The sequence below is a fragment of the Mobula hypostoma genome, chromosome 3, assembly GCF_963921235.1.
Source record: "Mobula hypostoma chromosome 3, sMobHyp1.1, whole genome shotgun sequence".
Classification (NCBI taxonomy): domain Eukaryota; kingdom Metazoa; phylum Chordata; class Chondrichthyes; order Myliobatiformes; family Myliobatidae; genus Mobula; species Mobula hypostoma.
The window spans coordinates 217,044,701-217,064,596 of NC_086099.1; the positions used below are offsets into that span (position 1 = coordinate 217,044,701).

Consider the following 19,896-nt stretch of genomic DNA (forward strand, 5'->3'; position numbering starts at 1 on the left):
CACATCCTGGTATGGAAGTTGTCCTGTCCAGGACTGGAAGAAGCTGCAGAAGATTGTGAACACAGCCCAGCACATCACACAAACTAATCTTCCGTCCTTGGACTCACTTTACACCGCACGCTGTCGGAGCAGTGCTGCCAGGATAATCAAGGACACGACTCACCCAGCCAACACACTTTTTGTCCCTCTTCCCTCCGGGAGAAGGCTCAGGAGCTTGAAGACTCATACGGCCAGATTTGGGAACAGCTTCTTTCCAACTGTTTTAAGACTGCTGAACGGATCCTGAACCGGATCTGGGCCGTACCCTCCAAATATCCGGACCTGCCTCTCGGTTTGTTTGCGTTACCTTACTTTCCATTTTCTATTTATGATTTATAATTTAAATTTTTAATATTTACTATCGATTTGTACTCCAGGGAGCGGGAAGCGCAGAATCAAATATCGCTGTGATGATTGTACGTTCTAGTATCAATTGTTTGGCGACAATAAAGTATAAAGTATAAATAAGAAAGGTCTTGACATCTTTTCCAGTCACACCGTTACCTCCTCATGCACCAAGTGTAAAAGTCAACACTCCCTCTTCGTGTGAGACTGGCCACTCGAACCTACACTGGGCGGCATGGTCACAGCTAGCACAACGCTTTCCTGCGCAGTGACCCGGGTTCAATTCCCGCCGCTGTCCGTAAGGAGTTTGTACGTTCTCCCCGTGACCGCATGAGTTTCCTCCCACATTCCAAAGATGGGCAGCATTGGTCAATGGGTGACGCGGGCTCGTTGGGACGGAAGGGCCTGCTACCGTGTTGCATCTCCAAATGAAAATAAATCTTAAAATATCCTGTGGGTTTATCCAAACAGAGCTGCATGCTGGTATCAGCCAGCTTTGAGCAAATTCTTGCTGGTCTATGAACCTCTGCATGACACCCTGAGTGGTAGCTGCACCTCCCAGGAAGGAAATACCACCCACTGTCCACTTCTGATGCCTTTACAATTCGCCCCACGTGCTCATGCCTGACGCTATTCAGGCAGATCGGTCGGGGGTAGCAACAATGCAGCCTGCTGCAATGTTATAAACGCACCCTTGCACAGCATGCAATGTGCCCCCATCACTGCCGACTGCTTCAGAATAACACACACAAAATGCCATGAGATCTCAACAGGTCAGGCAGTGTCTATGTAGGGAAATGAACAGCCAACACTGTGTGTGTGTGTGTGTGTGTGTGTGTGTGTGTGTTGCTCAGGATTTCCAGCATCTGCTGAATGTCTTGTGTCACCGCATCGCTGTGGCGAGTTCTGCATTTTTAAAGATTTAAATATTAGCTCAGTTTGCCACAGGTACATCCAAACCAGCTGTGAAATGCTTTGTTTTGCATCAATGACCAATGCAAAAGATTATGCTGGGGGCAGCCAGCAAGTGTCGCCATGCTCCCAGCACCAACGTCCGTAGCTTGCCCACAACTTTCTAACCCTAACTGTATGTCTTTGGAATGTGGGAGGAAACTGGAGTGCGCGCAGGAACACCACCGGTCACGGGGAGAACGTACAAACTCCTTACAGGCCGCGTCAGCAATCAATCCCTGATCTTACAGTTGACATTAGCAAGTGTTGCTGTAACTGCCACCAGGCCGTGCCACCTCACAATTCCAAGAATAGGCTGAGTTTACTCTCACTGAAATTTGGGTGCCCCGAAGGAAACCCACGTGGTCACGGAGAGAGCGTACAAACTCGTTACAGGCGGCAGCTGCAATCGAACCCCCATCGGTGATCACTGGAGCTGTAAACCGTTTGCATTAACTACTAAGCTACCAGGCCGCTCTACCCTGCTCAAGCCAGCATGAACATATTTCTCTCACTTTGTTGTGCAGCATATTGACAGCAGCGGTACAAGAGCCAGCTCCTTCAGCACAGCCAGTCTATGCCAGCCACGGTTCCCCTGCAGCTAGTCCCAATTTCCTGTGTTCACCCCCCTCCATGGAACATAGAAATCTACAGAACATTACAGACCTTTCAGCCCACAATGTTGTGCTGACCATGTAACCTACCCTAGAAACTGCGTAGAATTTCCCTATCGCAGAGTCCCCTGTTTTTCTAAGCTCCATGTACCTATCTAAGAGGCTCTTAAAAGACCCTATTGTATCCATTTCCACCACCGCCACCAGCAGTGCATTCCACGCACCCACCACTCTCTGTGTGAGAAACATCCCCTCTGTACCTACTTAAAACTATGCCCCCTTGTGTTAGCCATTTCAGCCCTGGGAAAAAGCCTCTGGCTATCCACACGATCAATGCCTCTCATCATTTTATACACCTCTATCAGGTCACCTCCCATCCTCTGTCGCTCCAAGGAGAAAAGACCGAGTTCACTCAACCTATTCTCATAAGGCATGCTCCCCAATCCAGGCAACATCCTTGTAAGTCTCCTCTGCACCCTTTCTATGGCTTCCACATCCTTCCTGTAGTGAGGTGACCAGAACTGAACAAAGTACTCCAAGTGGGGTCTGACTAAGGTCTTAGAGAGCTGAAACATTACCTCAAGGCTCTTGAACTCAAACGTGGTACTGTACCAATCCAAGAGATGCTTAAATGATACTACCATACCTGCCTCAACCACTTCCTCTGGCAGCTCGTTCCCTAAACTCTCCATCCTCTGTGTGGAAAAGTTGCCACATAGATTCTTCTTAAATCTTTCCCCTCTCACCCTAAACCTATGCCCCCTAGTTCTGGACCCCCTTACACTGGGGAAAGACTTGTTGCTCTCTATGACTCTCATAACATTAAACACTGCCTCTAATTTTCCCATGTTCCGAAGAATAAAGACCCGCTAGCCTGCTCAACCTCTCCTTATAACTCAGGCCCTCTCGTCCTGGCAAACATCCTCAGAAATGTTTTCGTGTAAGGGTGACCAGTACTTTACACTGTATGAATGCCTTCATCCTGGGTATCTGCAGGGTGAGTGGACAAATGCTGAAGGAAGAGATGGAAGAGGTGGACACAGCATGTCTATTCTGGTCACATTGGTGATGGGAATTAAGAGCACACTAACAAACACCACCCATCCAGTTTAGACCTTCTGTTGCCATTGGTAAATACAATTTAACATTGACACCCAGCCCCCTGGCCTTTGCACCAAGAAACAAAATGCTGGAGGAACTCAGTAGGTCAATCAGTGTTGGTGGAATGAAAGTGACAGTTGACGTTTCAGACTGAGACCCTCCATCGGGACTCCCTTCCAGCTCAAGGGATACCTTCACTCCCGCACTCCCCATTGGCCTTACCTTCCATGGTGTTGGTAATAATGCTGGCTGCGCTAACCGTCCGTTCTCGCTGGTGCGACTCCTCCAGGTAACTCACAGAGACCCGGTGATCAGACAAAAGGTGACACTTGCTCGTTTCGTTATCCGATGGGGAGGTCTGTTGAGGAGGTGCCAAGAGCAGAGTTAGTTCCCAAGGGTGAATCACCTGCTCAGGCCGTCAGGAAAAGGACATAACTTCCAACATCCCAGTGTAACATCCCCACCGTCAACCACTTAGCCAACGTCCGCTGGATGGAATGTAGCAGAAAAAAAACCCTTGGTACAGTATTTAAAAGATATGAGAAGCTTGCCTGACAGTTGTACTCACCTCATGCACAGAATATTACCTGGACAGAAGGATTTTAATTCCAAGGAGACCCTGGCAAGGCTGGGATTGTCCTCACTGGAGCTCAAGAGCCTGACGAGAGCCCTTGTAGAGGATGATAATATTATGAGGGCCAGAGGAAGGATGGATGGTCAGTCTCTTTCCCAGGGAAGGGGTGTCTACAGCTAGAGGACATTGGTGAGTGGGGAAAGATGTGAGGGGTTTCTAAGGAGCATCAGATCATAAACACAAGATTCAGCTGATGCTGGAAATTCAGACAAACACACACAAAATGTTGGTGGAACCCAGCAGGTTAGGCAGCATCTACGGAAAGGAATAAAGAATCGGAATTTTCAGTCCTAGACCTTTCATCAGGAGCACGTTTTTCACACAGAGCGTGGTGGGTATATGGAACGAGATCCCAGAGGAAGTGGTAAAGGCAGGTACAATAGTATCATTTAAAAAGCACTTGGATAGATACAAGGGTGGGAATGATTTGGAAGGATCTGGACAAATGCAGGCACCCTCATGAAGGGTCAACTCTTTGTTTCCCTCCATGGATGCTGCCTGACCTGCTGAGTTCCTCCAGCGGTTGGTCTGTGCTGCTCAAGATTTCCAGCATCTACAGGAATATGTGTGTGTCTGGGATTAACCTAGCTAAGCTTCTCAGTTGAAGTAGATGAGATGGGCTGAAGGGCCTGTTTCTGTGCTGTATGACTCTAATATTCTATGATAGTGTGCAGGCTGTGGGGAACCTACAGGTGGTGGCGTTCCTCCTTGGTGACCTTGGCACATGTGGTAATAGCCAATTTACCAATTTATTCCCTTTTGAAAACCCATCCGTTTCTCATCTGGAGGCAGTGAATGGCTCTGTTCCAATGCCCTGCAGTTTTTGAGTCTCAGATTAGAACTGTTCGATGAAGAAAAAGATTTTCCTCACGTTCCACTTTTGGCCAAAAATTTAAACCAGTGCCCCTGTTCCCTTGATCTTACCTCAATGGAAACAGTTCTCAGTATCTATAGATGGTTTCATCACCATCAGGTATGGAGGGACCACAGGATCAGAAAAAGTTAAAAACTCAGCCAGCTCCGTCACAAGCACCAGCCTCGCAAGCTTCGAGGACATCTTCAAAAGGAGATGCCTCAAAAGGGCAGCATCCATCACGAAGGACCCCCGCCACCCAGGACATGCCCTCTTCCCATTATTATCATCAGAGGGAAGGTACAGGAGCCAGAAGACACACAGTCAATGTTTGAGGAATAACCTCTTTCCCTCCGCCATCAGAATTCTGAATGGTCCACGGACACTACCTCACCATTTTTGTTCTTTTGTTGCTATATATATCGGGAAATTTGTAAATCACCTGCATGTAAGGACACAGCCTAGAAAAAAGGCAATGGCAAACTGATCCTGTAAGAAAATTTGCCAAGAACAATCTGGTCATGGAAACACCAGGATTGCCCACATCATATGACACAGCATATAACAAACAAATTCTTATTCTAATATATAGTATATTTTATATGCTGCTGCCACAAAACAACAAATTTCACTACATACTGTATGCCAGTGATAATAGACCTGGTTCAGAATCTGCTTTTGAAACCTTCATTGTTATGGAGAGCTGCGTTCAATTTCCTCACAACCTGCTCTACTCCAAGTTGAACAATCCCAGCTTCTCTGGTGGTGTAACCTCAGAGCCAATGACCCTCATCCCAACAGCAGTCGAGTAAAGTACCAACACCCTCTCTGGGACCTTCACGCTGTCCCTATTACCAGCACGGGGCATAGTCCATTAGAGGTCTAACCCGGTGTTTTGAGAGAGGGTTACAGAAGATATGACGCAGTAAATGCACTTCCCCATTGTAGTCATCATTTCTGGCACTTAAACAAATCACTAACATATTCTGGTCCTGCAACAACATTGTAGAATCTGAATCTGAATCCCAATACGAATCTCAACCAGTTTTATTGTCAATGACATATATCATGAAATCTATTATCACCAACATACGCCATGATTCTGGCTTCTTTCCCCTTCCTTTCCTGACCTGAAGAAGGGTCTCGGCCTTAAATGTCAACTATTTATTCATTTCCACGGATGCTGCCTGACCTGCTGAGTCCCTCCAGCATTTTGTGTGTGTTGTCATGGAATTTGTTGTTTTGTGCAATACATAAAGTGTACTCTAAATTACCAAAAATAAATAAAAGAATCAAAGAAATATAAAAGAATGAATAAGTAATTCAAAAAGAGAGGAAAAATAGTGAGGTAGTGTTCATGGGTTCAGAAAACCGATGGCAGAGAGGAAGAATCTGTTCCTAAAAAAGTGTGGGTCTTCGAGCTTTTATACCACCTCTTGGTGGTCACAATGAGAAGAGGCATGTCCTGGATGGGGGTAGTCCTCGTGATGGATTCCACCTCTTTCTGCAGGAAGGATGTGGAGGTTTTGGGTAGGGTAGACAAAAGGTTTACCTGGATTCGAGGCTATGAGGAGAGGAGGGACAACCCTGGCTTGTTTTCTCTGGGCTGGTGGAGACTGGGGGAAGACCTGATTTAAGATTCAAGTTTAAGGATTGCTTAATGTCGCTCCTCAGTACACAACCGTAAAGGAGAACGGAATAATTGTTACACCAGATCCGGTACTGCACAAAAAACACAATAAGATAAAGACTGGACATGGACTGAATGTACTCTATTTATTAATACACAGAGCGGAACAAGCTGCACCACCCAGCAATGCCCCGATTTAGTCCCAGCCTAATCTCAGGACAATTAGCAATGACCAATTAACCTGTCAACTGGTATACCTTTCGACTGTGGGAGGAAACCGTAGCACCCGGAGGAAACCCACGTGGTCATGGGGAGAACGTACAAGCTCCTTACAGGCAGCTGCGGGAATTGAACCCAGGTCACTGGTACTGTAAAGCATTGTGCTAACCACTACTCTAATATGCTGCCCGTTTGCGTGTCTATTGCGTGTCCACAAAGTGACACTAGGTACAGTCTGCACGCAAGGTGACTGACAGGAAATGATAAAGCATTAGTGTTGGGGGGGGGGTCAAGTACTGAACTGACATTGATAAATTCATTCACCACTGCTCTGAACTGATCCTACAACATACAGACTCAGTTTCAAGGACCCTTTACAACTCGCGCTCTCTGTATTTTTTTTTATTTCCACAATTTGTCTTCTTTTGCACCTTGGTTGGTTGCTTGCCAGCCTTTGTATATAGACCGCTTCTCGTAAATTCTATTGTACTTCTTTACTACCCTGTAAATGTCTGCAAGAAAATGAATCTCAAGGTAATACAGTATATGATAACATATACTTTGATGATTAATGTTACTTTGTAATTTTGCATCTTTTATGCATTGAGGGTGAGAAGGTGAAAAAGATGTACAGGGCTGCTCCTTCTTCCTTTTCCCAGCAAGAGGTGGATGGCTGGAACGTGCTGGCCGGGGAAGAGGTGGAAGCAGATATGATAGAGGCTTTTAGATGGGCCCACAAATGTGCAGGGAATTTAGTCTAACTAGGCATCGTGTTCAGCACAGACCTGATGGGCTGAAGGGCCTGTCGCTGTACAGTACCGCCCAATGTTCTACATCAAGCTGGACTCACTGGCCTGCTTCCTGGGATCATCGTTCAGGCCACCGGATCAAATCCCATTCTATTTGTGGGACATTAATCCACATAAATCAGCGACACGCTGCTGGGTCCTACCAGGATGAGTGCGGACTTGTATCCGCCATCCGCAGCACTGTTAATGAGCTAATTACACGATGAATCACCATCCCGCCTTGTAGCTGGCTGCCAGGGAGGAAGTGGTTTACTGGTGATGGGGGGACACGGGCACAGCTTTCGTTATCAGTTCCCGCTTTTTCTACTGAGGTTGGGTGAGACTAGAACCAGGGGTCATGGGTTAAGGGGGAAAGGTGAATTGGTTAATGGGAACCTGGTGGGGAGGGGATGCCTTCACTCAGAGGGTGGTAGGAATGTGGAACAAGCTGCCAGAGGAAGAGGTGAACGTGGGTTCGGTTTCAACATTGAAGAGAAGTTTGGACAGGTACATGGAGGGGAGAAGTATGGAAGGCTGTGGTCCAGGTACAGGTTGACGGACGAGGCAAGATTATGGATTGGCATGGACTAGATGGGCCGAAGGACTTGTGCATGTTCTGTAATGCACTACAAGTCTACGATTCAGAGATTCAAGATCCAAAGTGCATTTATTATCGAAGTATTTTGGCAGTATACAAGCCTGAGATCTGACTTTCCACAGACAGCCACAAAACAAAGACCATGGAACCATCCCATTCAAAAAAACACCAACACCCCTCCCCCCACCATCTCTCTATTCCAAAATACTCCATCATCTTTGTCTCAAAAAGTGGTAACCTTGTATAGTAAGCAGAGCTGTTCTGAGAGAATGAGCCTTTGTTCAGAAAGATCGTGCAGGTATGGTTAACACCTGAGAGACACAAGAGGGATGATTATTTTCTTATTTTAGATTCGTCCACTGAACTTCGATGGCAGCCTCTAGCCCATTTTCTCGTGGCCTCTCTCTAATGACCCCTGAAATCTAATGATCCAATGATCCATGTCCATAGATTACTCAAAATTGCCACGCGCTGATGGGGGGGGGGGAGGCGTGTGGGTAAGACGACGCGAGCTGGCCTTCAGTAGTCAGGGGACTGAGTTTCAGAACTACAAGGCAATGTTGCAGCTCTCTAAAACTCTGGTTAGAGCACACTAGCAATATTGTGTTCAGTTCTGGTCACCTCATTATGGGAAGCATGTGGAAGCTCTGGACAGAAGATTTACCAGGGTGCTGTCTGGCTTAGAGAGCATGTCTTATGAGGATATGTTGACTGAGCTAAGGCTTTTCTCTTTGGAGCGAAGGAAGATGGAAGGTGACTTGATAGGGGTATATAACGCATGGATCCAGTGGCCAGTCAGAGACCTTTTCTCAGGGTGGAAATGGCTAATAAGAGTGGGCATAATTTTAAGGTGATTGGAGGGAAGTCAGAGGTTAAGTTATTTTACACAGAGATTGGTGGGTGCATGGAAAGCCCTGTCAGGGTTGGTGGTCAAGGCAGATACATTAGGGACACTTAAGGAACTCTTAGATAGACATATGGTCGATAGAAGGCCATGTGGGAGGGAAGGGTTAGATTGATCTTAAAGTAGGTTGTAAGACCAGCACGAAAACGACGAGCCGAAAGGCCTGTACTGGGCTGTCATGTTGTCTGTTCTATGAAACCAATGACACTTCAGAGAGAAGTCAGGATCCAACCATTCTGGTGGATCTCAAGCCTCTTACTGGTCAGAGTGGGTAAAGGTGAGAGGCTTTGAAGGATATGAACGAACCAGATGGGCTTCCCAGTCTCCATTACTGATGCTGGCCCTTTTATTCCAGATCTATTTAACGAGTTAATTTAAATTCCACCCTGACAACTTGTATTCCAGATCAATGCCCCAGGACTTTGGATACTCGTCCAGTAACAGTAACTATGCCAGGTCTCTTCTCACTCTCTCAAGGGATTTGAGCCTTGTTGGCAAGGCACATCCCTTATTGTCATAGGGAGGGTAAAGGTCACAGCATTCCTTACAGCTTGGAGTTCAGATCCAGGGATGGTAAAGGAACCGTATCCTGATATACTCATGTCAGAGAGCTCCCGAGTGCAGAACCACTATCAAATCTCAGCACGTGTTTTTAACATTTTCCTAACACTAACCTAATCCAACAGTTGTCTCTGTACATGGCTGCACTCAGTTATCTCTCTCTCTCACTCGCTCGCACACACATACACACACACGCGTCCCTAATTGTGGTAATTGAAAGATAATTGGATAAAAGACATATTGAGGGGTACACAAGGGGAACCTTTTTATTATAATCTGAAAGGAAATACAAAATCTCTCTCTCTCTCACACACAAACACACACATAATTGGATAAGAGTCATATTCAGGTGGAATCAAAGAGAATTTTAATTATAATCTGGAATGAAAACACAAAATGCCTCCCCTCTCTCTCTCTCTCTCTCTCTCTCACACACACATTCTCCTTGTCTCCCTCTCCCTATCTCCACTCCCTGTCTCTCACTCACTCTGTCTCCACTCCCTCTGTCTCTCACTCACCCTATCTCCACTCCCTCTGTCTCTCACTCACCCTATCTCCATTCCCTCTGTCTCTCACTCTGTCTCCACTCCCTCTGTCTCTCTCTCTCTCTCACTCTCTCTCACTCACCCTATCTCCACTCCCTCCATCTCTCTCTCTCTCTCTCACTCACCCTATCTCCACTCCCTCTCTCTCACTCACCGTCTCCACTCCCTCTCTCTCACTCACCCTATCTACACTCCCTCTGTCTCTCACTCACCCTATCTCCACTCCCTCCGTCTCTCTCTCTCACTCACTCTATCTCCACTCCCTCTGTCTCACACTCACCCTATCTCTACTCCCTGTCTCTCACTTACCCTATCTCCACTCCCTCTGTCTCTCACTCACCCTATCTCCACTCCCTCTGTCTCTCTCTCTCTTTCACTCACTCTATCTCCACTCCCTCTGTCTCACACTCACCCTATCTCTACTCCCTCTGTCTCTCACTTACCCTATCTCCACTCCCTCTCTCTCTCACTCACCCTATCTCCACTCCCTCCGTCCCTCTCTCTCTCTCACTCTCTCTATCTCCACTGCCCACTCCCCTCTCTCTCTCTGCCTCTGTGATTCATTTTGTCTCTATTTTCCCTCTTGCTGTCCGTTTCTCTCTTTCCCATCCACCTCTCTCCCTCTCCCTCTCATAGAAACATGGAAAGCCTACAGCACAATACAGGCCCTTCGGCCCACAAACCTGTGCCACACATGTCCTTACCTTAGAATTTACCCAGGGTTACCCATAGCCCTCTATTTTTCTAAGCTCCATGTACCTATCCAGAAGTCTCTTAAAAGACCCTATCGTATCCGCCTCCACCACTGTTGCCAGCAGCCCATTCCACGCACTCACCACTCTCTGCGTAAAAAAGCTTACCCCTGACATTACCTCTGTATCTACTTCCAAGCACCTTAAAACTGTGCCCTCTCATGCTAGACATTTCAGCCGTGGGAAAAAGCCTCTGACTATCCACACGATCAATGCCTCTCATCATCTTATACACCTCTATCAGGTCACCCCTCATCCTCCGTCGCTCCAAGGAGAAAAGGCCGAGTTCACTCAACCTCTTTTCATAAGGCATGCTCCCCAATCCAGGCAATATCCTTGTAAATCTCCTCTGCACCCTTTCTATGGCTTCCACGTCCTTCCTGTAGTGAGGTGACCAGAACTGAGCACAGTACTCCAAGTGGGGTCTGACCAGGGTCCGATATAGCTGTAACATTACCTCTCGGCTCCTAAACTCAGTCCCATGATTGATGAAGGTCAATGCACCGTATGCCTTCTTAACCACAGAGTCAACCTGTGCAGCAGCTTTGAGTGTCCTATGGACTCGAACCCCAAATCCCTCTGATCCTCCACACTGCCAAGAGTCTTACCATTAATACTATATTCTGCCATCATATTTGACCTACCAAAATGAACCACTTCACACTTATCTGGGTTGAACTCCATCTGCCATTTTTCAGCCCAGTTTTGCATCCTATCAATGTCCCACTGTAACCTCTGACAGCCCTCCACACTATCCACAACACCTCCAACCTTTGTGTCATCAGCAAATTTACTAACCCATCCCTCCACTTCCTCATCCAGGTCATTTATAAAAATCACGAAGAGTAGGAGTCCCAGAACAGATCCCTGAGGCACACCACTGGTCACCGACCTCCATGCAGAATATGACCTGTCTACAACCACTCTTTGCCTTCTGTGGACAAGCCAGTTCTGGATCCACAAAGCAATGTCCCCTTGGATCCCATGCCTCCTTACTTTCTCAACAAGCCTTGCATGGGGTACTTTATCAATTGCTTTGCTGAAATCCATATACACTACATCTACTGCCCTACTGCTCTTCTGCTCCCTGCCTCTCTCTTTCCCCCTCTCTCACTCTCTATATCTCTCTTTCCCTTTCTCTCTCTTCTCCCCACTTTCTGTCTCCCTCTCTCCCCCCGCCCATATATTCTCCTCTAATTCTCAGTCTACAGGTGCTAACCCAACTCAGCCTCAGCCGGACCCATTAACAGAACATACCCCTGAGCTCACTCACACTCAGTAAATGTGATGCTTTTGTGTTGGTCTCTTCCAGGTGTCCAGGATGCACCCCAGTTCCTGCTGCCCCTCTCCCCCAGGAGAATACCTGACCATGGATTATTCATTGTGATCTGCTTTTCTCTCATTCCAATTCTGATTTCCATCACTTCCCTAAAATTGACATGATATATCCCTCTAAAGCAGGGGTTCCCAACCTGGGGCCCACGGACCCCTTGCTTAATGGCATTGGTCCATGACATTAAAAAGTTTGGGAACTCCGTACCAATCCGTACAGATTGTAGTCTTCCGGTTAGGAGATCGAGGATCCAATTGCAGAGGGAGGTACAGGTGTATAGATGAGGTGTAGATATGATAAATGCAAGCAGGCTTTCTCCTCTGAGGTTGAGTGAGACCACAACTGGAGGTCATGGGTGAAGGGTAAAAGGTGAAATGTTTAAGGCTGGGGTTCCCAATCTGGGGCCCACGAACCTCTTGCTTAATGGTATTGGTCCATGGCATAAAAAAGGCTGGGAACACCTGTTCTAAAGAAACTGTTGATTTCTGAGCAGCTCAGGCAGCATCTACAGAGGGAAATGAACAGTCAACGAGAAATCAATGCTAATTCGTCAATTCTCTAACTTCTGGTAACCTCTCCCCTCTTTTCCACGTCCCCCCTTCTGTTCTCCCTTGTCCCTCTGGCCCTTTTTACCCTCCCCTCCCCCACCCTCACGACCTACCCGTCACCCACACCTTTGTCCCCACCTGCTTCCATTTACTCCATGGTGTACTGTCCTCTCCTATCAGATTCCTTCTTCAGTCCTTTCCCCCTTCCACCAATCACCTCACAGCTTCTTACAACGTCTCTTCTTTCTCCCACACCCTCCCCTCACCTTCCGCCTTTCACCTGGATTTACTGATCACCTGCCAGCTCACGCTACTCCCTCTCTCCCCGCCACCCACCTCTTTTATTCTTGCCCCTGCTCTCTTCCTTTCCAGTCCTGATGAAGGGTCTTGGCCCGAAAAACTAACCCTTCATCTCCCTCCGCAGATGCTGCCTGACCCGCTGCGTTCCTCCCCCATTTTGTGTGTGTCTCTCGAGATTTCTAGCATCTGCAGAATCTCTTGTGTCTGCTTATTTCTGATTACAGTGGTAAATAAAGACTGAGACAATCAAATCCCCTGATAAGGACAGGAATGAGTGCAGCCTAAATGGTGGAGATAAATATTTTGGATCTTATTTCACGTGAATACACTTGGGTTCCTAACTGTTTTTTCCATCAAATCTCCCGCCAGGAGACTAAGCATCCAGCATAGAGCAGGTAGGATCCAAGATCAGGTGGCCCGCACTGGATCAAGTCATTTCAATTTTCACACCTCAGGTTTTCCGGCATTCTCGTAAGCCTGACGGAAGGTTGGATTCCTTCGTTTACCACCGGCTCTTCGGGGAATGCAAAATGTTTCCAATACTAACACAGATTAATTTGTTTTTGTGTTATCGCTCAGGTCCCTCGGCGCAGAGGCACAAAATGGCAGGATGCTGTTTTGCATTCCTGACTCCCGGCTGGCAAGGTGCCAACCTCACTGTGGGGCAACGACACCAGGCACAGAGATCCCTGGACGTGGTAAAAATTATTCATGAGGTGGGATTTGTGGCTTTAGATTTGTATGCCACAGGGTATTTGAAAGAGGAAATCATTAGAATAAATACTCCTAAGGGTTTAATACATCTAATCTATACTAATCCCAGTATCTGGATTCATGGAAAAAGGCCCATCAGCCCTTTGTACTCACGACAATTTGTGGAAAGAGTCATATTCTACATAATGCTGAGAATTTTTCTTCCCCAAATCCAATTCCCTTTAGAAAATATTCAACATGGTTCCACCACAGAGTCATAGAGCACTACAGAACCCAAACAGGCCCTTCAGCCCATCTAGTCCAGTTGCACTGTCTGCACCCTAACCAGAGCCCCCCAGACCCCTCCCATTCGTGTACTCATCCACCTCTTTTATTCCAGAGCATAAAGAAAGAAATGCTATCTTATTTTTCAACCAACTGTGACTGTTTATCAATCATTTACAAATGTGACTGTTTATCAGTCGTTTTACAATTTACAAGGATAAGATGTTGGTGAGGCCACATTTGGAGTGTTGTGTGTAGTTCTGGTCACCTAAGATATCAGTAAGCTTGAAAGAGTGCAGGAAAAGTTTACAAGGATGTTGCCAGGACTTGAGGACCTGAGTAACAGGGAAAGTTTGAATAGATTAGGACTTCATTCCTTAGAGCATAGAAGAATAGGGGGAAATGTGATAGAGGTATACAGAATGATGAGGGGTATAGATAGGGTAAAAGCAAGCAGACTTTTCCACTAAGGTTGGGTGAAACTACAACTTCAGGTCATGGGTTAAGGGTGAAAGGTGAAATGTTTCAGGAGAATCTGTGGGGGAACTTCTTCACTCAGACGCTGATGAGAGTGGAATGAGCTGCCAGCAGAAGGGGGTAGTAGGGTTCAATTGTAACATTCAAGAGAAGTCTGAATACCCAAGCCTCTGTCAACTGTGCCATTCTTCACAACCTGCATCCCTGGACAGCACACTGGCTTCGTGCCTTACGTAAACATTTAAATTCAAGACCCTCGCATGGACTCATCCCTCCCTGTCTCAGGAGAACCCCCAGTATGGCAGCCTTGCTGCATCACAATGATCTTCCTGACTCCACCTCCCTGGGGCATTCCTAAGTATAATTTGCATTTGGTGCAAGCTCACGCCAGAGTTGGTAGGAAAGGTGTCAAACGCAGTGTTAGCATTCATTTCCAGAAGCTTAGACTAGAATGGTGCTGGTAGAGGCAGGCACGTTAGGGACAGTTAGGAGACTCTTGGACACATGGGTGATAGAAAAATGAAGGGCTGTGTAGCAGGGAAGGGTTAGATTGATCTTGGAGTAGGTTAAAAGGTCAGCACAACATTCTGGGCTGAAGGGCCTGTACTGTGCTGTTCTGTCCTACGTTCTACGTTTTATCTTCTGTAATTGTTGGAGTTTAGAGGAATGAGGAGGGATCTCATTGAAACCTTCCAAATATCCAGGAAAGAGAGGACTGCAGAGGATGTTTCCTGTGGGGGGGGGGAGACACCAGAGGGCACAGCCTCAGAGTAGAAGCAGTTCCCTTTAGAACAGGAATGACGAGGGATTTCTCTAGCCAAAGAGCGGTGAGTCTGTGGAATGTTGAGGCCAAGTCATTTAAAGCAGAGCTTGATGGGTTCAGGATTAGTAAGAGCATCAAAGGTTACGTGGAGAATGGAGTTGAGAGGAAAAATAAATCAGCCACGATTGAACGGCTGAACAGACTTGGAGCCGAATAGACTATTTCCACTCCTATGTCTTATCTTTTTACAGCAGCAAGGATGCATTGCAAAGGCTTTATAAAGCATTGGTCCGCACTTGGAATATTGTGAGCAAGGTTGGGTGCTTTATCTAAGGAAAAGTGTGCGAGCTCTGGTTAGGGCTCTCAAGAATGATCCTGGGAATGGAAGTGTTAATGTATGAAAATCATTTGACATCTCTGGGCCTGTATTCAATAGAGGTCGTAAAAATGAGGCGAGGTTTGCATTGAAACCTACCAATAGGACTGCGTACAGTGGACATGTGGAAGATGCTTCCAGTAGGAGATTCAAGGATCTGTGTGCACAGCCTCAGAATAAAGCGATGTACATTCAGAACAGAGATGAAGAGAAATCTCTTCAGCCAGAGGGTGCTGAATCTGTGGAACCTGTTGCCCTGGAGGGCTGAGGGGCCAATTCATTGAATGGTCTAAAGGCAAAGATTGATGGGTTTGTGATTGTTATGGGGAGAATGTGAGAGAATGGGGTTGATAATAAAGAATCAGCCGTGATTGAATGGTGGAGAAGACTGGATGAGCTAAAAGGCCTAATCCACTCCCATTCATTATGATCTTACAGTCAAATGATGGACAGAACATCTTTGCTTGTCCTAGTTCCCTGCACCACATTTGGGAAACCTGAACATTTAGAAAATGTGACATTGTCATTTGAGCTAAGCAGGTTTTTCTTTACTACTAATTTCAATTCTTTACTGCTAAGCCTGGTTAATTCCAATATACATTTTAATTTATTTTTATTTATTTATAAATTTAGAGTTACATCATGGAATAGGCCTTCGAGCATCAATACCCAGCAGTCCCCAATTTAACCCTAGCCTAACCATGGGACATTTACAATGACTAATTAAAGTACCAACCAGTACGTCTTTGGAATGTGGGAGGAAACCAGTGCACCATCACAGTCACAAGGAGAACCCTTACAGGCAGCGGCGGGAATTGATGAAGAAGTCACCTGTATGATGAAGTGTGCTAACCACCTCGGTACCATGCTCTTTGAAGGGGTCTCAATGGCTTTTTTACTACATGGACTGTCAGAAAACATCTCTCCAATGACCCAGCAAACATTCTTCCCTAAGTGAATGTGCTCTCACCCAAAGTAAGTACCTATTTTCTGCTTTTTTCTCTTCCTTTCTTTCTCCCTTCCTCTCTTTCTCTTTCCTTTCTCTGCCTGTCTCTCTCTTTCCCCTTCTTTTCTTCCTTCCTTTCTCTCTTCCTCACTTTCTTCGTCTTTTTTTCTTCTCACTTTCCTTGTTTCTTTCTTCCAACATCTCAATTCATTCCACTGTGCAAGAATTGTTTTGATGGCTATCTATTCCATTCCTACCTTCCAATCCCTCAGTGCCCTCATACCTTCCCTCTTCCAGCCCCACATCCTTCTGCCTCTCCAGCTCTGACCTCTCGTTCATCTCCAGGCTGAATTACTCCACCCGCTGTCCAAGCCCTCAGCCCTGCAACTCCCTTCCTAACTCTCTCCACCTCTATCTATCCTTTACCTCAGACTTAACACCAGGCTCTCGCTCATCCTAAACTTTATGAGATATTTTACATCTTATAACACCACTGAACAAGATCTTAGGGTAGCAATCACCTCTGCTTACCTCCCTCTACCCCTGTAACTCATATGTCCATCAAACTCCCTAAGGGTCCTTTTCATTTTCTTTTCCCCTACCTATACAGTGTAAATATTAACATTTACAGTGGCCAGTCAACCCCTGGCATGTCTTTGGGACATGGGAGGAAACGGGAGCCACCTGGAGAAACAGGGACAGTCACAGAGAGGACAAACCCCTCACGGGAAGGAACAGGCCTCAGGGTCGAACCTGGGTGCTGGTAAAGCAAAAGCGTAGCAGCCTGAGAGGCAACTTGAGAGAGGAATAGATAGAATGGACAGCCAGTGCCTATGTCCCAGAATGTTAATGGCTGCAGTACCAGCAACCCGCATTCAATCCCCACCGCTGTCTGTCTGTAAGGAGCTTGTGCATTCTCCCTATAACTGTGTGGGTCATTTGGTCATTGTAAATTGTTCCATGATTCACCATCATCACCATTATGTGCCATGTCATGGGGGTCATGTTCTTTTGGCCATGATTGCTCTCGGAAAATTTTTCTACTGAAGTGGTTTGTCATTGTCTTCATCTGGGCAGTGTCTTTACAAGACAGATGACCCCAGCCATTATCAATACTGTTCAGAGATTGCCTGGTGTCAGTGGTCACATAACCAGGGCTTGTGATATACTTGTGAATAAATAAATCAAATAATACCAGGGAACATCCTTTTAAGGTGATTAGAGACAAGTTTAGATGAGAAGTCAGAGGCTGGTTTGTTACACAGAGAGAGGTAGGTGACTGGAACACGCTGCCGGGGGCGGTGTTAAAGGAGATATATTAGGGACATTTAAGAGACTCTTAGATCAGTATATGGATGATAGAAAAATGTAGGGTAATGGGCTGTTAAAGAAGAAAGGGTTTGATTGATCGTGCAGTAGACTGAAAGGCCAGCATAACATTGTGGGACAAAGGGCCTGTACTGAGCTGTACTGTTCTACGAGGGGTGATTGATAAGTTCGTGGCCTAAGGTAGAAGGAGTCAATTTTAGAAAACCTAGCACATTTATTTTTCCCACATTTACACACTTAGTCCAGCGGCCGTGGAGCATACGGATCCCTTCTTTGTAGAAGTTGGCGTCTTGGACCTCCACAAAGTGGCCCACAGCAGGGGTGATTGATAAGTTCGTGGCCTAAGGTAGAAGATGATGAGTTATTAACTTCAAACTTTCTGCATTTCCACTCAGAGTTGAACTACACGTGCATGTAACAAGAGCTGTATAACTTATTTCCTTCTACCTAAGGCCACGAACTTATCAATCACCCCCTGCTGTGGATCACCTGGAGGTTCAAGACGCTCTCGTTACATGCACGAGCAGTTCAACTCTTTGAGTGATAGTGCAGAAAGTTTGAAGTTAATGACTCATCCCCTTCTACCTTAGGCCACGAACTTATCAATCACCCCTGCTGCGGACCACTTCCACGAAGAAGGGATCCGTATGCTCCACAACCGCTGGACTAAGTGTGTACATGTAGGAGGGGACTATGCTGAAAAATAAATGTGCTAGGTTTTCTAAAATTGACTCCTTCTACCTTAGGCCACGAACTTATCAATCACCCCTGCTGCGGACCACTTCCACGAAGAAGGGACCTGTATGCTCCATGACCGCTAGACTAAGTGTGTACATGTAGGAGGGGACTATGTTGAAAAATAAATGTGCTAGGTTTTCTAAAATTGACTCCTTCTACCTTAGGCCACGAACTTATCAATCACCCTTCGTATGTTCTACGTTATGAAGCTAAAAGTTTATTTGATACCACTCCTGTAAAATGCTTTGGGATGCCCATCGTGTATAGACAATCGTTTAGATGTAACTGGTGCTTCACATCACTGTGACGCTATAAATTTCCTTTTCCTGCAAACATTTCCTCTAAAAATAAACAGAAAGGCCGTATTTCAATTGCAGGTACCACATAGCACCACAGCTCAAACTCCCTAGATGGTCACCAGAAGCCGAGGTTAAAAGTTCCAGATCATTTCAAGAACCTGGCACATCACAAACCCCGCACCACCTTTTAAATTACTTTGTTGTGACAAGATGACAGGTTTCCACTTTGGCAGGGCTGCCGTGAGCAGTAATCTCCTGTCCCCTTTGAAAGGAAACGGTTCTAAATTTTATTCACGAACGTGATGGTGAAGTAAAGGAGACACAGGAGACTGTAGGTGGAACGACAATCAATCTGTTGGAGGAACAGCGATAATCCCTTTCCACTCACAGATGCTGTTTGACCCACTGAGATCCTCTTGTTGATTTCTTGTTGCTCCTGTTTCAGTGGAGGATGCTTTTAACTTACTTTTAAATCAATCTAACACTTCCCTCCTTTTGTCTAAGATTCATGTGCCTAACTAAGAATGTCTTATCTGACCCTGATGTATCTGCCTCTAACACCAGCCCTGGCAGGACGTTCCACACACCCACCACTCTCTGTGTAAGCAAACCTATGTCTGACACCCCATCTTTACTTTCCTCCAATCACCTTAAAATTAGCCCTGGTATTAGCCATTTCCCCCCAGGTCACAGTCTCAGATTGTCCACACTGGTTCAGGAGTCTGATGGTTGTGGGGTTGTAGCTGTTCCTGAACCTGGTGGTGTGAATCCTAAGGCCTCTGCACTGTCTTCTGCTTGATGGTGAGAGCGAGAAGAGGTCATGGCCTGGATGGTGGGGTCTTTGATGATGGATGCTGTTTTCTTCTGGCATTATGTTCAGATAAGATTAGTTTTATTTGTCACATGTACGAGGGGTGAATGATAAGTTTGTGGCCTGAGGTAGAAGGAGTCAATTTTAGAAAACCTAGCACATTTATTTTTCAACATAGTCCCCTCCTACATTTACATACTTAGTAAAGCAGTTGTGGAGCATACTTGATAAGTTTGTGGGCTGAGGTAGAAGGAGATGATTTATTAACTTCAAACTTTCTGCATTATCACTCAAAGAGTTGAACTGCACATGCATGTAACAAGAGCGTCTTGGACCTCCAGGTGGTCCACAGCAGGGGTGATTGATAAGTTCGTGGCCTATGGTCGAAGGAAATGAGTTATACAGCTCTCGTTAAATGCACGTGCAGTTCAACTCTGAGTGAAAATGCAGAAATTTTGAAGTTT

At 46.2% G+C, this 19,896-nt stretch overlaps 1 protein-coding gene across 3 annotated transcripts in view; it reads right to left on the reverse strand.

Annotated features, from left to right (window-relative positions):
- scn5lab (sodium channel, voltage gated, type V-like, alpha b) overlaps positions 1-19,896 on the reverse strand; it is a 489,515-nt gene that overhangs the window by 229,147 nt on the left and 240,472 nt on the right. For all 3 annotated transcript variants that reach the window (XM_063044491.1, XM_063044492.1, XM_063044490.1), the window contains exon 14: positions 3,273-3,408. In XM_063044491.1, coding sequence (XP_062900561.1) covers positions 3,273-3,408 — 136 coding nt within the window. The remainder of the gene's footprint in view (positions 1-3,272; positions 3,409-19,896) is intronic.